General features: G+C 37.7%; 2 protein-coding genes across 8 annotated transcripts in view; one reads left to right on the plus strand and one right to left on the minus strand.

The window, feature by feature from the left end:
* Nucleotides 1–19,391, plus strand: part of anapc15 (anaphase promoting complex subunit 15) — a 337,271-nt gene that overhangs the window by 72,192 nt on the left and 245,688 nt on the right. Inside the window, exon 1 of one of the 2 annotated variants that reach the window (XM_051665019.1) lies at nt 11,911–11,918. The exons of the other annotated variant lie outside the window; for it this stretch is intronic. The gene's annotated coding sequence lies outside the window, so the exon portion shown is untranslated. Of the gene's footprint in view, nt 1–11,910; nt 11,919–19,391 lie in introns of those variants that run through there. 2 annotated transcript variants of the gene reach the window in all.
* LOC127421811 (arf-GAP with Rho-GAP domain, ANK repeat and PH domain-containing protein 1-like) overlaps nt 1–19,391 on the minus strand; it is a 95,943-nt gene that overhangs the window by 31,626 nt on the left and 44,926 nt on the right. For all 6 annotated transcript variants that reach the window (XM_051664940.1, XM_051664939.1, XM_051664941.1 and 3 more), the window contains 8 exons: nt 18,229–18,393; nt 14,310–14,379; nt 13,939–14,059; nt 13,571–13,761; nt 12,142–12,248; nt 11,837–12,036; nt 11,160–11,245; nt 8,594–8,776 (listed from right to left, as the gene is read on the minus strand). In XM_051664940.1, coding sequence (XP_051520900.1) covers nt 8,594–8,776; nt 11,160–11,245; nt 11,837–12,036; nt 12,142–12,248; nt 13,571–13,761; nt 13,939–14,059; nt 14,310–14,379; nt 18,229–18,393 — 1,123 coding nt within the window. The remainder of the gene's footprint in view (nt 1–8,593; nt 8,777–11,159; nt 11,246–11,836; nt 12,037–12,141; nt 12,249–13,570; nt 13,762–13,938; nt 14,060–14,309; nt 14,380–18,228; nt 18,394–19,391) is intronic.

Genomic DNA, 19,391 nt, shown 5'->3' on the forward strand with positions numbered 1-19,391 from the left:
TCAGGATAAGATGTAATATGGACCAGACTTCTTGCTCATTGTCAAAAGTCAGACTACAAGCATTCTAACACCTTATAACTCAAACACAAATTAGATCAGGTGTTGACAGAACATGATGATGTGATGCGACGTTGAGATTTGATCAAATGTATGGAGAGAGCGAGTGTGTGATGTTCAGCTCACTGGAAATTTGTGAACTCCACAGCTGACAAACAGCTGCTCAAACAGAACTGACCACAGGATGAAAACAGACAGAGAAATCATGTTGAGGAAAGGAGGAGACTAGAGAGAGATTGTGTTTAGATGGGTTGTTTTGGCAGCTGAAACTTCAACCTCCACAATCACAGCAACACACACACACTCACTCACACACTCATACTCACACACACACTCATACTCACACACTCACACACTCATACTCACACACTCACACACTCATACTCACACACTCACACACTCATACTCACACACTCACACACTCATACTCACACACACACACACTCGCTCATACTCACACACACTCGCTCGCTCATACTCACACACACACACTCACTCATACTCACACACACTCGCTCGCTCATACTCACACACACTCGCTCGCTCATACTCACACACACTCGCTCGCTCATACTCACACACACTCGCTCGCTCATACTCACACATTCACTGACACACGCACGCACTCACGCACCCATACTCACTCACGCACCCATACTCACTCACGCACACGCTCATACTCACACGCACGCGCCCATACTCACGCGCCCATACTCACGCGCCCATACTCACGCGCCCATACTCACACTCGCTCACACTCGCTCGCTCATACTCACGCACGCACGCACTCACGCACGCACTCACACTCACGCACGCACCCACACTCACGCACGCACCCACACTCACGCACGCACGCACCCACACTCACGCACGCACGCACCTACACTCACGCACGCACGCACCCATACTCACACACGCACCCATACTCACACACTCACTCACACACTCACTCACACACTCACTGACACACGCACTCACTGACACACGCACTCACTGACTCGCACGCACGCACTCGCACGCACGCACTCGCACGCACGCACTCGCACGCACGCGCACGCACGCACGCACGCACTCGCACGCACTCGCACGCACGCACGCACTCACGCACGCACTCACGCACGCACGCACTCTCACGCACGCACGCACACACTCACTCACGCACTCACTTCCATGTTTCAGCGTTGTGTTCTCCATTATAAACAAAACACTGAAATAAAATTACATTATTAACTCACATTAACTGAATTCTGAATGATTTTTAGCTTTAACAAACTCATTCAGTGTTGTGTCAAGTTTTGAGGTGAGTAATAAAATGAGATGTGTTAAAAGTTTTAACAGTAGATCCACCTTGAGAAATTCTTACAAATCAAAACTATAATTCCACACAAAATACATTTTCTTTCATACACAGCTTGTAGGCTAATTGTCTGATGTGATTTTCTGTCCACCTTTTGACAGAAAACAATCGGCCCTGATCATCGAATGTTTTTAAAATCAGGGATGCAAACTCATGAGGGGCAAAAAAGGTGAGACAATCACTGGTACACAAACATGTTTTCCGGGGATATTTTTTGAAGCTAAAAGCACCACTTCCAGCTATTTTATTGATTCAAGTATTACAAATTGACTGCACAATTGTGCAGAACTAACTATTTAGTTAGAACTAATATTTTGGTGTGGCTTGCTTCTGTTTAACAAATATATTCAGTTGCGTTTACTGATTAGTCAGTGACCACTTCTAGAGATGCCACTAAGAGTCAAAATGAGTGCTGTGAGTGAAGAAGAGAAGAATAATAGTCTAAGAATAATAATAAAGCGTTTCAATAACATCATTACATTTTACTTTATTAAAATCTGCATGTCTACAAATCTATTGAATATTTAAGCATTATAAGACCAAAGCAGATCAATCATTTTTCTACAGTAATTAAAAAAGACAACATTAATAGCCTAATAATAATGAGGCTTAGTAATGAGAAGACTCGTTTATGTTAAGGTCTTAGTGTTTTCTTGTTGAATGTAATTACAGTATTCAATAACTGGGGTCTCTGGATAATCAGAAACAATAAGGTAATATTTAATTTAAAAAATCATGACACAGTCTTCATAAAGTTGGACAGTTTTTAAATATTTGTTATTGCTTTGAACTCTCAAAGACATCATTTGTGAGGCAAAAACGTGTGTGAAGAACACTTTGGTGTAAAGTGCCGTCACTTCATAGACCGAATGTATTTGTCAGTGCTGACATGAGTCACGTGAAGGTCCCTTAATGTGTATAAACATCAGTAACTTTGACACATTATTAGTTTTTCCGCCCCTTTCTCTCCTTGATGATCAAGGTAGACTCACATGCCGATGCCAAAGTAAACGAACAACATCCCCGTCAGTTTGTTTTTTAAATGAGAATTTTCACGAGTGCCGCTTGTTCCGAGCCCTCCACACTCCAGTCAGACGCAGAATCGCTGTGCACGCGTTGCTGGAACCAATAAATCAATCGATCTGCCTCGGGAGGACTACAGTTGCCAAGCATGCGATTGGCCGCTGCTGAAATCAATCTCTCTCTCTCTCTCTTTCCTGTATGATTGTTTCTTCTCTGAATCCCCCCGACTGTGCTGCAGACAACCCACCTCATATCAACACACACACACACACACACACACAGATGGATCACATCAGATCTGGATTGTGTGCATCCGTTTAACGGTCTGTGCATCTGTTAAAAGTGCTATAAAACCACAAGTCAGAATACACCCACACCAGACAATGAGAGTGTGTGTGTGATTGACAACCATAATTACTCTTAAATGATCCAATTCTGTCTGTGTGAACAGGAAATGTTATCCACTTTTACTCACAATAGTCTTGAGTAACACCTGTAACTACAGTGACAGATAATTATAGTAAATATTAAGACTTTGTACTGTGTCTTAAAGGATTACAATTGTTTTCTGAACCTTTTATGCAATTCTCTGCCATTTCTCACAACCTGGTTTCGGTTGACAGCTCAAACACTAGATTATCAGTGACTAATCAGTGAAGTGTGTGTTTGTGTCAATGTGTGACACACAACTAGTTTTGTTCATTCAGCAGACAATACTTACTGGCCAAATAGGCTTCTATTAGTTCGCCTAAAATTGACAATGAAATGCATTCACGTTTTTGTTCTGCCAAGGTGTTTGTTTAGTGATATTTCTCCTGTTTGCACACATCTCTGAAATTCTTGAAATAACAGGACAGTTACTGAGATTAATCGAGTAGTATTCGGCTGGTCATGTGATTCTAACATGGCAGCCCCCATGTGCGGACCCTCACAGTGTAGAATAAAACAGCTTTTATAAGGTTATTGATATGACTGGAGTCTTCATTTTAATGTGAGTGATCATGATTTCCTACATATAAGGCAAAATTACAATTCACATCTTTAGGAGTTAAACTTTTTTAATGAGGAACAAATTACTGAGTGCACCTTTAAAGTTGATTATAAGAATAGAAACTATATATTTTAATTTAATTGCAAAATATTCAGATATATACAAATGTATATGTAGTTCGCTGTAGTTACTGTGTTTTAGCTTTGTTGGGCAGTAAAGCTGAGTATTTACACAATGAACCGACATACAAACACTGAAGAAAATAAAGTAGAAATGTGTGTCAGACAGAAAATGGAAGATTAGAGAGAAATTCCACACACAAAACCACATGACAGTATACTGACATATATATATATATATGAGTGTCTCTTCAACTTCAGGCACTTTGGACTTTTAGAAAGTAAAGTCTGGTTAAAACATTTGTTCAGACTCTCACTAGTTGATTTAATTAGTCTACTAACAATGCCCAACAGTGTGTGTTCATACATCACAGGAGATTTATGTCATTCATTTCCAGCACATCTCAAATTCTGTATTGTGTTTAATAGAATTCAGTGCTGGAAATGACATTTTTAACCGTTTTTAAATAAAATGGCTAAAGCTAATATCATAGCTAACATTTGATGTATCCTAAATACACACAATTAAATCATACTTTCACACTTTTTGCATAATCTGGCAAAATTACAGATTGATTGGAAATGACAGCCAATAAAAAGTGATATTTCTCTTGATTTTTCTTTGTTTTGTCTCATATTTCATGCTCTTCACTGACACTTTTGTCCACTTGGTTAACAGGTTCACTAACTTTTGAAAAGACTTTATAAGGGACAAAATTGTTTGGTGTGCTGGAAATTAGATGTTGACCAATAGTGGATTTTACCAATACGATAACTCAGGATATGGAAAAGGCTGATAACCGATTAATCGGCCGATGGTTTTTAAAATCGGTTTATAGAATGTTACAAAGGTTAAGACAGTTTAAGACAAGCACATAGTTTTGCAAATACAAATAAAGACAGTTAAATAGGGTTTTTAGCACAGTTAAAGATGGTTCAAATTGGGTTAAGAAGGTTACAGATAGATTAAAACTATTCAAGACAGTTAAAGTTTTTAAGACAGTTAAAGACAGTTTAAGACCGTTTAAAATGGTTTAAGACAGTTTAAGATGGTTTAAGACAGTTCAAATTGGTTTAAGAAGGTTACAGATAGATTAAAACTGTTCAAGACATTTAAAAGGCGTTTTTAAGACAGTTTAAGATGTTTTAAGATGGTTTAAGACAGTTAAAGACAGTTTGAGGTGGTTTAAGATGGTTTAAGGTTACAGATAGATTAAAACTATTCAAGACAGTTAACAAAGTTTTTAAGACAGTTTAAGACGGTTTAAGACAGTTCAAATTGGTTTAAGAAGGTTACAGATAGATTAAAACTGTTCAAGACATTTAAAGACGTTTTTAAGAGAGTTAAAGACAGTTTAAGACGGTTTAAGATGGTTCAAGATGGTTCAAGATGGTTCAAGATGGTTCAAATTGGGTTAAGAAGGTTACAGATAGATTAAAACTGTTCAAGACAGTTAAAGATGTTTTTAAGACAGTTAAAGATGGTTCAAGATGGTTTAAGATGGTTCAAATTGGGTTAAGAAGGTTACAGATAGATTAAAACTGTTCAAGACAGTTAAAGAGGGGTTTCAATACAGATAAAGACTGTAAAGACAGTTAAAGATATTTTTAAGACCGTTAAAGACATTTAAAGAGGGGCATATAATTTTGCCGATAATCGATAGCTTCAAAAAGGAACTATTGGCACCGATTAATCGGTAAAACTGATATATAATGTATTTTCATAGTTTAATATTGAAAGTCTGGGTCTGAAGACTAAAACAGTCAAATCTAGACATAAAAGACATTTGAAAAGTACCAAAAATAAATTATGAAGACCTGGTGAAAAGTTTACAAGTCAATTTTAACGAGACCTTTAAATAACAGAAAGAAAATAGTAGAAATCTGTTCATTTTTAAGGAAATGAAACCGCTGGGACATGAAAGTGCCGAAAGTTGAGTAAACACACAAACCTGGATGGGGACACATCTCCCCCAGTAATCACATCATCAGTGATTACATTTACATTTATGCATTTGGCAGACGCTTTTATCCAAAGCGACTTACAGTGCACTTATTACAGGGACAATCCCCCCAGAGCAACCTGGAGTTAAGTGCCTTGCTCAAGGACACAATGGTGGTGACTGTGGGGATCTGATTACCAGTTATGTGCTTTAGCCCACTACGCCATCACCACTACGCCACCACCACTCATTAATCAGTATGGACTACCGATTACTGATTCTTAAACCTTTCTTCCATTAATCTTGAATATTTGATCGCAAAGTTACAATACACAAAACACACAACACAGTATAAAGTACGGATGTGACAATATATCGAATTTCGATATACAGCGAACCAAAAAGATGACGAACCATATCGTGGCAAAACTCGATATTTTGACATTTGCAACATTGTTTTCTGTCCATGTGATCATAAATGAAATTACACGTCAAACATCATAATCTCTCTATCAATTTTACCCCTACTGGAACACCGTGAGCCACTCGTTGAACTCTTAAAGTGACAGTAACCTTTTTAGCGTTTCTTATACAAATGAATCTCAATGCTTTTACTTTAAATTGTACACATTATTTCAAATAGTGATAGCTCATATCATTATTATTTATACAATTTCATGATATAATATTAATTCATATAATGTAGAATTTCTGTATTCTTACAAAGTTAAATTTTAATTATAATAATGATGACAAACAAATGATTAAAATATAAATATACACTTTCACATACCTTTTTCAGAACAGGTTTTGTTCAGTTCTATTGCTTGTTCTGCACCTGATCAGACTCAAGACATATTTTAAAGCTTATTTATTCGTATTCTTTTCTTATAGAGCAACTCTTATTATTTAAACTTTGAGCATTTATATTGTGTTTTAAAGAACTTTATTTTGATGAGAAATTATAATGAGCATTTTGCTCAAACAGTTTTTCAGAAAATAAAATTATATCGAACAGTGAACCTCATATCGTATATCGAACAGAATCCTGAGATAACCACATCGTCTCATACCTAGTATTCAACAATACACTTATGCACGCAACTGAACAAACACAGACACAGTTATTTATCAGGAAATAAGTAAATCAGCCTCTGCATGTGTGTGTTTGTGTGTGTGATACACACAAAGCTTTCCATTGAGGAAGGTAAAAACTGTGTGAACAAAGAATGTGAACACACACACACACACACACACTCGTCTACCAATCATCACTCTCTCCTGCTTATTCTTTCTGTCTGTCTGTATACTGTTGGGTGGGTCTGTCTTGGCATTCCTTAGCATTGCAGCAATTGACACACACACACCGTAATGTATGTAATGTGTCTCTCTCTCTCAAAATGTACACACACATACCCCGTAACGTAACTGTAAATGCATGTCAAATGTGATGCAAGTATGTTCCAGTAACTCCGAAACACCTACAGACATCACATGAATGCTGAAGAAATACATTCGACTGGCCCTAAACATTCTACACACACACACACACACACACACTCACACACTCACTCACTCACTCACTCACTCATAAACACTTTGGGAAAACAAGACACACTGTAAAACACACTTCAGACACACAATCAGAGAAAAACTCTGATAACTCACCTGACTGATTCCAAAATCTTCCACCAGGTTTAAAAGTTCACAGTTTAACTCTCGACTCTGTCCAATTGCACACAAACTCACACTGACATCAATCTCACAGCAGTGAACAGAAAATGAGAGAATGTGAGAGGGGAGAGAAGTGAGGGCAGAGATGGGGGTTGTGGGAGGAGCTTAACTCAGAGTGGGCAGAGTTAGCACTCACTGCAGTAGAACCAGTGACGAGATCACATGGACTGTGGGCAGGGCTTAATCACAGTCTGGTCAACAAAACCCCATGCCGTCAGAATGACAGATTCAAAAACAGTCTCTCTGCTTCCTTTAACCCTGCAGTCATATTGAATTATCATTTTCATAGTGATTTAGATGTAAAGCCACACCCTGAATTGTGCAAAATAAACACAAATAAAGCAAAACAACAATGGTGCAAAGAGTAAACAAGTAATCTCTCTCTTTCTCAATCTGTGACTGTCAGTGAATGGACTCTTTGTCTATTTCTTCTCTGCCCACTGACTACAGAGGAATCCTGGAAGCTTATGTGTGTGTGTGTGTGTTTGTGTGTGTGTATGTGTGTGTGTGTATGTGTGTGTCTGTGTGTCTGTGTGTGTGTTGCGTGTATGTGTTGCGTGTGTCTGTGTGTGTGTCTGTGTGTGTGTGTTGCATGTGTATGTGTGTGTCTGTGTGTTGCGTGATTGTGGTGTGTTGTGTGTGTGTGTGTGTCGCGCGTGTGTGTGTGTGTTGTGTGTCTGTTGCGTGTTGCGTGAGTCTGTGTCTGCGTGTTGCGTGCGCGTGTGTGTGTCTGTGTGTTGCGTGTGTCTGTGAGTTGCGTGTGTGTGTTGCGTGTGTCTGTGAGTTGCGTGTGTGTGTTGCGTGTGTCTGTGAGTTGCGTGTGTGTGTTGCGTGTGTCTGTGAGTTGCGTGTGTGTGTTGCGTGTGTGTGTTGCGTGTCTGTGAGTTGCGTGTGTGTGAGTTGCGTGTCTGTTGTGTGTGTTGCGTGTGTATCTGTGTGTGTTGCGTGTGTGCATGTGTGCTGTGTGTGTGCGTGTCTGTTGCGTGTGTATCTGTGTGTGGGTGTTGCATGTGTCTGTGTGTTGCGTGTCTGTTGCGTGTGTATCTGTGTGTGGGTGCTGCATGTGTCTGTGTGTTGTGTGTGCGCGTGTGTGTGTGTGTGTGAGAGAGTTATAGTTAGGCATTGTTTAAACAAATGAATCTTCAAACACACTCTTGATCAGAAACACACACTGCAGAAGAAAGTTTTCTTCAAAAAGAACAACTGTAAATATATATAACTAAGAGAGAAGACATTGAATCAATAATTTGACTCAAATCAAAATAACAACCAAATACATAAATAGATATGCACGACCAAAAAAGACGATTAGGCTTTATTTGCATGTTGTGTGTTTGTGTGTTATGACAGTAGAGATGTTCAGACTCACGTTGTTGAGTTCTCTCTGGTTGCCGAACAGCGGGTGATATCGACGGTATTTCCCCTCACGGTATTTTGCCGTAATGAAACTCCGTCGCTCCTCACTGCTGCTGATCACCTTTAACGCCTCGCTCGGTGGGACATTCGCCGCCCAAAACTGATTGGCTCGCTCATTTCCTAGAGTGACGAACAACTGCAGGCAGGACATGAGGAGCGGAGAGACAGTTACAGATGGTTACAGACAGTTAAAGAGGGTTCAAATCAGTTTAAGACAAATAAACACAGTTAAAAAGGGTTTTCATCAGAAATACTGTAAAGGCAGTTAAAGATATTTTAAGACAAACAGTTACAAACGGATAAAGACAGTTCAAATCAGTTTAAGAAGATTACAGGCAGATTAAACATATTCAAGACAGATAAAGACACTTTTAAGACAGTTAAAGGTGGTTACAGAAGGTTAAAAGTCTAAGAAGTTTAAGATAACTAAAGACAGTTAAAGAGGGGTTTAAGACAGTTAGGGTGGGTTGCACCAATAAGGATCAAATTAAGCAGAGTTTAGAGTTAATCCAGGGTTTGTTGATCCAAATTGTATTTTAAAATGTTAAGTCGTGTTGCACCACTTAATTTTAAATACGGTTTGGCAAATCAGAGATTCAACCTTTAACCTGTGATTAAAACCTTCACCTGAGAATTAATTGTATCCGCCATGATGGATTCTGAACCTAGCGGTAGATCGTTAGTACACAAGGCCGATCAAGCAGGTTAAGAAAATGTCACAGCAGCATGTACAATGTCACAAGCTTTAAAATATGGCATCATTATTTAAGAAGAAACGACCGCAAGGATCTCGGATCCGCCTCCCCTTGCGTCGGTGCCACTGTTGTTACTTGGAAATGAAGAGCGCAGGCTGTCGACTGAAGCAAGTATTAGAGAGGATGGGAGCAATAACGAACACCTGTCTTTTGTTACAGCTCTTGTTAAATGCCGAATTAACACCCTCCTCTTGTTTCTCCTTGCGAGATCCATCTCTTTTACTGCATGTAAAGGATGGGGAAGCGGGTATATACAGCGAGATCGAGACGAGCCGCCGTATGCACACTCCGAATTTGAAAGCATGCATCACAGCCAACGGCCCACGATTTCGGACCATAACAAACACGAATAATATGATAAACATCTCTCAGAGGGCTGACTGTTCATTTACCTAGTCATTCATGTTTAATTGTAGATCTGTTTTTTATTTAAACCACCTACGCTGCAAGTTTAAAATGAATCCCTAACTGAGATTTAAATCAGAGTTTAAGTAATGGACCAACAGGATTAAAGTTAATTCATATTTAATGTGAAATTTAAATCAGGATCAAAACGATGGTTTAAATGTAACCCTGATTATTTTTAAACAAGGTTTAAAATGTTGTGCAAAAGAATTATCAGATAAATCTTGATTTAATCTAAATGTAGTTAAATACGGTTCAAATTAGTTCAAGAAGGTTACAGATAGATTAAAACTGTTCAAGACCATTAGAGTGTTTTCTAGACAGATAAAGACTGTTAAAGACATTTTTAAGAAGGTTAAAGATGGTTTAAGATGGTTTAAGACGGTTCAAATTGGTTTAAGAAGGTTACAGACAGATTAAAACTGATCAAGACAGTTAAAGATGTTTTTACGACAGCTAAAGATGGTTTAAGATGGTTTAAGATGGTTTAAGAAGGTTACAGATAGATTAAAACTGTTCAAGTCATTTAAAGACGTTTTAAGACAGTTAAAGACAGTTTAAGATGGTTTAAATTGGTTTAAGTAGGTTACAGATAGATTAAAACTGTGCAATACATTTAAGACGTTTTTAAGACAGTTAAAGACAGTTTAAAACAGTTTAAGATGGTTTAAGATGGTTCAAATTGGGTTAAGTAGGTTACAGATAGATTAAAACTGTGCAATACATTTAAGACGTTTTTAAGACAGTTAAAGACAGTTTAAAACAGTTTAAGATGGTTTAAGATGGTTCAAATTGGTTTAAGAAGGTTACAGATAGATTAAAACTGTTCAAGTCATTTAAAGACGTTTTAAGACAGTTAAAGACAGTTTAAGATGGTTTAAATTGGTTTAAGTAGGTTACAGATAGATTAAAACTGTGCAATACATTTAAAGACGTTTTTAAGACAGTTAAAGACAGTTTAAAACAGTTTACGATGGTTTAAGATGGTTCAAATTGGTTTAAGTAGGTTACAGATAGATTAAAACTGTGCAATACATTTAAAGACGTTTTTAAAACTATTCAAGACAGTTAAAAAGGGAGAGAGAGATGTAGAGACTGTAGAGAGAGCTACAGAAAGTTCAAATCAGTTTAAGAAGGTTACAGGAAGATTCAAACTGACATAAATATTGTTAAAGACAATGGTAAATATGGTTTAAGGCAGTTAAGACAGTCACACAGAGATTAAAACTGTCAAAGACCATTAAAGATGGTTAAAGAAGGTTGTAGTCAGTTATAGACAAATAAAGATTGTTAAAGATGGTTTAAGACAGTTTTTAGACTTAAAGAGGTCCATAAGAATCACAAACGCAAAGATCACACCTGGATGAGATCTTCAGTCCAAACCTTCTTGTCCATTTTGAGACTTCGTACTTTTGAAATGCTTGGGCCCAGACCACGATGTTCTCCTGTCGCACAGAGAAACAAATGTTTTTGGCCAGTGTGCTGTGGTTTAGTGGTTAAAGATCTGATCTGGTAACCAAGAGGTTTAAAGCACCAGAAACAAACACAAAGACAATGTTAAGCTTCATTTAATTAACCAAATAACTTTCAACTGTGTTTGATATAATGGCAAGTGATTTTCTAGTACCAAATGATCAATTTAGCATGATTACTCAAGGATAAGGTGTTGGAGTGATGGCTTCTGTCTAGATTTGATCAAAAATGACTTTTTTCAAATAGTGATGGTGCTGTTTTTTACATCAGTAATGTCCTGACTATACTTTGTGATGAGCTGAATGCCACTTTGGTGAATTAAAGTACCTATTTCCTTCCGAAACAGCAAAATATGTACACTATTGCAAACTTTTGGCCGCCAGTGTAAGTTATTATTGGCCGCCAGTGTAAGTTATTATTGGCCGCCAGTGTAAGTTATTATTGGCCTGAATAAACTGGAATACAGACCAGACTTGATGATGAAAGTCAAAAGTTAATATGCGAGACCATTCATATGTAATTTTTGAGTGACAGAATGTTGATGGGTCGTGATTGGTTGTTACCTGCACATCGCTTGCAGAAAACCACGGCCAGGTTGATCGCGGCCCACTCGGGTTTAGCAGCACCACAGTCTGCACACATCTGATTGGACGGCTCCGACCAGATCCGCTCAGCAACATCATAATTGGACAATGCCTCTGCGATAGAATTGCGCATTGCCTCCACCCACTGATCCTTCAACTGGTCTGTATCTGCAATAAAACTAAAGACAGATTTGAGAGTTAGTGTCCTGGAAGTCATATTTCAGTTGAGAATATGAATAGAAGAGAAGAACATGCATATGAGCTGTTATGAATGAATGTCTCACCTGAATATGCGGTATGGTGTGGTCAGGTCAAATGCTCTTCGGTCCACCTCTTTCACATTACCAACATTCATATCAATTGAGGTGATTCCTATTCCCAAACGATAATCCTACACATTTCAGAGAACATAAACACTGGTCAGAACAGCACACTACAAGTACCATACTACTATTAATTTCTGTGCAGTATGTGAATTTCCTGTACAACAGAGCACAGTTTTCCTCTCTCACTGGTAAATTTGGCAAGTTGGTGGTTTTGAATCAGAGTTTTTAACCTTAGTGTTTTTAAAGATTTCCTGTTTCAGTGGCATACCCAAAATGAAAGGCTTATAACTCGACAAAAAAAGCAAAAACAAAAAAACAAGGAGGGTCAAGTGTTTGGTATGATTGTAAAGAAAACTTTTGAAATGTTTTAATGATATAGATTATGATACATTCTGTGAGACTCAGCCTAAAAAATTGCTGAAAAATCACAAAAAAATCTTATTTTTCTTATTTAACATTATATATCTCTGGATGTCATAAAGGCGGCCCTGAAAAAGTGATTTTGTTTAGTTCTCAAACATGTCAACTATATCTGAGAACAACTGTGTGTTGATACGACAAAGCAATCAAAAGTTATAACATTACAAAAATAATTTATCATAGTGTCCAAAAGCCTCTCCAAACAAATAAAACATAATAATTGTACATAAGAACTAATTACACATGTAAACACAACAATGACTAAAGGTTTGCATAGCATGCAGACATGATTTTAGTAATGAGATTTCACAGAATGAGTTTCACTCTGTGTCATTTGAGTCATCATTGAGTCTGTGTCATGTATTTGGCGCCATCTCCTGGTGGTCATATGTAACATTGTGCTTCATGTGGATTATCTAATGATCTCTGCATCTGATTATCTTGTGTGTGGACTCGTTTGAAAGATAATCACCTCCTCTAAGTAATGATATGTGATATTTTATGTTCCATAAAGCAACACCAACATAATTGTTAAAGACATATTCTTAGCTATTACTCACTATATTTTTGTCTGTGAGTAAAACAAATAGGCTGGTTGTATTTTACTCTTTGAGAGCTTTCCAACAACATATGACACATGACTATTTGATCAGTTTGATGCTTTTACTGATTACAATAATATGTAGTGCACTTTTTTTTTGTAATGAACTAACAAAACTGAACACTTCTGATTTGTCTGCAAATTTCAAAGCACTTGTTCAGTTTTGGTCATAATGTCTACATGCATTGGAAAGTAGAGCTTTTGTGTTGGTCAAGACTGTAGTTATTTATATTTTGACAATTTCTTTTTTTTTTTTGCAGGTCCACGGGTAGGGCCATCTGAGCTTAAAGGGTTTAAATGTGTCACCACAACACTGAGCAACACAAACACAAAACAGAGTTCTCACAACACACACACAGTATTTACCTCAGTGTTTTTGTAGAGAAAGACTTTATCCAAGCACACGACCGTGTAGAGCTTAGAGCGCAGACCCCGCAGCTCCAGATAACCCTTCATCTCAGAGGCCACGCAGGAGTTAAAGGTCAAATCCAGACTCGTCTGCGGCCGAGGCGCTCCGACACAATCCTTCAACACCATTACCCACTCGTTTCTCTCCACTGACACAAACACACAATAAAACACACAAAAGGAATGTCACAACTTTATTTGTGAGTGTTGTGCTTGTGTTGTGAAGGTAGAAATTCACGTCAGCTTTAGTTTCACCAGACCACAATCTCAAATATTATTTGTCTATCTCTCATTCACAAACACAAACACACTCACTGTACACTTACAGTCACTCTCTGCTCGGAACAGGAAAGTGCGATTGTGTGTCACCACTTCAAACTTCAGATCCCCCACGTTGACGACCCCCGTGATGGACGCAGTTGGTATGATCCGCTTGGAATAGACGTCCTGCAGACAAACAGCAATTGTACAATTAGCAGCTGATGGCAGTTTTGATAGCGGTTAAGTGATGACACATTTCAAAAACACACACTCATACTGCTTACAGATGTGTTTCTTAAAGAGCATCAAGTATGTTGTTCTGCCTCTAGGTGAATTCTTTGGGCAAATGAAATAATTTCACATGCCATAAATCCTGTAGTGTAAATTACTCTAGTGCTTTTAACCAAAGAGAATGCAGCTGAACACAAATACACACCTTCTCACTGTCGAAGTATCTCAGGTACTCAGCATCAAGTTTAACCCAACGGTGCTGATAGATCAGAGACCTGCACACACACACACACACACACACACACACACACACACACACACACACACACACAATGAACTCTGAATCCTGCCTGAGGGAGAACTGTAGCACCTCCTAATGGAATTATGACTCTCCGACCCAAACTCAATATTTACAATAAAAAAAGTTGTATTTGTGGATCCAAGCTAAACACATACCGAGTCCAAATGGTGGATCTGTATATAGTATTATTTGTGTTTTGTTACTTTGGGCTGATTGAGCGACCATCCAGCCAATCACAGGTGAGTTTCATGAAGCTGCTTTCAACAATGCTCATTTATCCATGTTTTATTCTTTTAATCGGCATTGATGTTTTTTGTTTGTTTGTTTGTTGTTTTTTTTCTCCCTTTTCTCCCCAATTTGGAATGCCCAATTCCCAATGCGCTTCTATGTCCTCGTGGTGGAGTAGTGACTCGCCTCAATCCGGGTGGCGGAGGACGAATCTCAGTTGCCTCCGCGTCTGAGACCGTCAATCCGCGCATCTTATCACGTGGCTTATTGAGCGCGTTACCGTGGAGACATAGCGCGTGTGGAGGCTTCACGCTATTCTCCGCGGCATCCACGCACAACTCACCACGCGCCCCACCGAGAGCGAACCACATTATAGCGACCATGAGGAGGTTACCCCATGTGACTCTACCCTCCCTAGCAACCGGGCCAATTTGGTTGCTTAGGAGACCTGGCTGGAGTCACTCAGTACACCCTGGATTCGAACACGTGACTCCAGGTGTGGTAGCCAGAGTCAATACTCGCTGAGATACCCAGGACCCCTATAGGCATTGATGTTGATCTAAATGAATAATCTAGAGATGAGGAACACACAAATGAGAGTTATTTATATAACAACTCGGTCATCTCGTTCGTGAGCGAAGATCTGCTAAACGAGAGGAGACATGTCATTCGTTCAGTTCGGCATTGAGAGTCGATCGTGTTCAATAAGGAGAGAAAGGGGTGAAATGCATTAAGACAACTTTATAGGTATGCACAAAACACAATCCCCAATTTATGAATGTGTAAAAATGACTAAAGGGAATACAATTAAAAGAATATGAATTACGAATGGAAATGTTGAGCTTTGGTGCACAGTGTAACATATTTAGGATTTTCTTGTACTTTTTCAATGTCTTGGTAAAAATTAAGCACAGCATTTGACAAAAAATAAGAAAATATGACCTGCCATTTATACAAACACGGTTATTGTGTTCAACCCTTTAAGCTCAGATGGGCCCACGAGAAAAAATATAATTGTCAAAATATTACTAACTACAGTCTTGACCAACACAAAATAGGTATCGTTTGAAAGTTTAGAAGTTCTACTTTCCAATACATGTAGACATTATGACCAAAACTGAACAAGTGCTTTGAAATTTGCAGATAAATCAGAAGTGTTACGTTTTGATCATTTATATAAAAAAACGCTGCACTGTACATATTATTGTAATCAGTTAAAAGCATCAAACTGATCAAATAGTCATGTGTCATATGTTGTTGGAAAACTATTTTACTCAACAAAGAGTAAAATACAACCAGCCTATTTGTTTTACTCACAGACAAAAATATAGTGAGTAATAGCTAAGAATATGTCTTTGAAAATTACGTTGGTGTTGCTTATATGCCGCATTTTTGCTTATAACTTCAAAAAAATAAACTGAACATAAAATCTCACATTACTTAGAGGAGGTGATTATCTTTCAAACGAGTCCACACACAAGATAATCAGATGCAGAGATCATTAGATAATCCACATGAAGCACAATGTTACATATGACCACCAGGAGATGGCGCCAAATACATGACACAGACTCAATGATGACTCAAATGACACAGAATGAAACTCATTCTGTGAAATCTCATGACTAAAATCATGTCTGCATGCTATGCAAACCTTTAGTCATTGTTGTGTTTGCATGTGTAATTAGTTCTTATGTACAATTATTATGTTTTATTTGTTTGGAGATGTTTTTGGACACTATGATAAATTATTTTTGTGATGTTATAACTTTTGATTGCTTTGTCATATCAAAACAATTATTTTCTCAGATACAGTTGACATGATTGGAAACAAAACAAAAGCAGTTTTTTGGATCCACCTTATATTACACCCAAAGATATATCATGTCAAATCAGAAAAAAGTAGTTTTTTTTTATTTTTTAGTTTCTTATTTTTCAGCAGTTTCTTAGTCTGGGAGTCTCAGAATGTCTCCATCTATATCATTAAAAAAATATGAAAAGTTTTCTTTACAATGATACCAAACACTTGACCCTCATTGTTTTTTTTTTTTTTTGTCAAGTTATAAGCCTTTAATTTTGGGTATGCCACTGAAACAGGAAATCTTTAAAAACACATTCAGAGCTTAAAGGGTAAACCCAAATTTTTAAGTGTCTTCGTACATTTGTAGACATGAAAATTCCATTTGTGTTGCTTTCAAAGACTGACAAGCGTGGGACAATAGCATTCGATAGCAAACTGTGAAGGTGCATATCATTGGTTTGACCCACTAAACAAATACACCCCTTCAACAATCCACTTGGTCATCTCGTTTGTGAATGAACTGAATGTACTGGTATATTCATTGACTCGTTGAATGAGATGAATGAATCAGTCATCATGAACGAGGAGCTGCATGTCGTTCATTCAGTTCATCAATCTTGTTCAACAAGAAAAGCGGCTGGATGAATTAGGAATAAAAGTGAGCGATGACCACACATTACAGTGAAATACTGACATTACTGAAAATCATAATTATTTTATAGGCTAGTATTGTTGTTTTTTTGTATAGCTCAATAAAATGTCATGCTCTGCAGTTCACAGTATAATAGATATGCTTTGTTTTGTGGGGGAATGCTAATGATGCTTCTGGTCATGAATGACTGCTTTTGGTTCAATACAATTACTTAAAAGACGGTCATTTGGTGCCATCTGCAGGCGCAAAGGCGTAACTTGCAAAACTGGTCAATGAATGAATCAATGAACAATCTGAACAAATCTTTTTGGTGAACAGAATCAAAAGAATTGAGTCACTGAAATGAATCAAAATCACCAACACTGATCAATACCAAGCCATACTAGGCCAAATGACCAAAGTATTGCAGGGATGCCCTTTTATTTTTTTTTATTTTCTCATAAATTTGGTTCACTCACTAACTGTAGTTTCACCCAGCCACTTAAAAGATACAAAAACCATTTCAGGGTAAGCATTTCATTTAAAGTAAATTGTAACATTAATACATCATGGTAGTATTTGTTGTACTTTCAACATTTTAAAAATGTACTGATTTTCACGCATTAAAAGTGCTGTAAATGATTTCAGACGTTCTACTTCCACGAGACTGAGCCGTTGGATTAGCCACGCCCCCTCTTTCCAAAACTCTACACTCCAAAGATGCCAAATGAGCTTTATTAACGCTGTTTAAAACAACAGCAGCAAAACAGCACCCTCATCTGACAACGTTTATAAACAACATGGCATAAAATGGCATTAAGCCTCAATAATTTGCTGAAACTACAATAGTATGAGAATGCGCAAAATGATTGACAGGCAGAAAGCGTCACAGACCGCAGACAAATTTTTGTTTACTGTTTACAGAGTCTAGAGCTGTCACAGAGACCGGTGAGATGTTTCATTTAATTTATTAATATCTTTCAGGGAGTAGAAACCATGTTTTGCATACCTTTCCATGAAAAAAATCTTACTATCAGAGAAAATAGGCTTGTTTGGCAAGTTTTAGCTTCACAAGAAGATATTTACATATTAAAAAATCCCCAAATCAGCAGGATAGTATAAACTGTTCTCACGTTATCTCACACACACACACATCATCATACCCCTGTGGAGGATTCTTGTACAGCCAGCCCATTTTAATAACAGGGGTTAGAGTGGAGGCGGAGTCTTCCCGAGGGGGCGGAGCATTAACATGACCTGTGTTTGGCAGATAGATGCTGTTCTGACAGCTGGGGATCAAACTGAAATCTTCGATCCATGAACCCCGTCTGAGAGAGAGAGAGAGAGAGAGAGAGAGAGAAATGGGAGGGGTTTTAAAAGAATCGCATTACATAATTATATTGCACCACTTGTAACTTGCCAAATCAACATCAAGTGACTAAATTTAACTGTAGGTTAATGCCTCAGGAACTTACATGTTTGCGTAATTGACTGACTTTCATCTTGTTCCTTTAAAGGGATAGTTCACCCAGAAATGAAAATTCTGTCATCATTTACTCATAATAATGCCATTCCAAATCCGTATGACTTGTGTTTCATGTAACACCAAAAGAGCTGCTCTTTTCCATAAAATAAGAATATTCCTAATTAAACTTCATTAATGTATCCATATGACTCACACACTATATTCCAAGTTCTGTTGAAACCACACTCTAAAAACCCTAAAGGGGGGGGCGCTATATTGCTAAAAATAGTTTGTGTAAAACGTTAAAGTCTCTGTATACATAAGTCAGGCTTATGAGGTATCATTTGAAAGCTTAGAATCTGAGCTTTTCAGATATAACATCACTTCTGCATTTATGTTACTTAAAATGACAATATAAGGACTCGAAACATTCGCTTTGAAAATTAGCGCCCCCTAGAGGTAATGAGGTAGAAATATTTATATCAAAATAAAAGTCTTTCACATAGCACATAAATGGACAAGTCATATATCAAATGAAAGCTCTCATTCTCAGGAATGTGGCTGTATAGTTAATCTTGTTGCCATAATACCAAAGTTAAAAGATTTTCAAAAGAATCACAAAGTGAAATATGATTTTTGTAAATCATCAAATACAAACATCTCATTTATGCTCCGATAACTGCATTTGTGAGCCACAAATAGCCAAAAACTTTATATCTGCTTTTACCTTAGGGAGTTTTCTAAAAAATTAGCCATTTTACTCTGATGTTATATCTTAGATGTCCAGAACAAACTATGCCATCCAGAAGGAAAAGCATGCAAAACAAATCATCAGTAAAATATTTTTTCGACTACTGATGA

Source organism: Myxocyprinus asiaticus, chromosome 31 (genome assembly GCF_019703515.2).
Source record: "Myxocyprinus asiaticus isolate MX2 ecotype Aquarium Trade chromosome 31, UBuf_Myxa_2, whole genome shotgun sequence".
NCBI lineage: Eukaryota > Metazoa > Chordata > Actinopteri > Cypriniformes > Catostomidae > Myxocyprinus > Myxocyprinus asiaticus.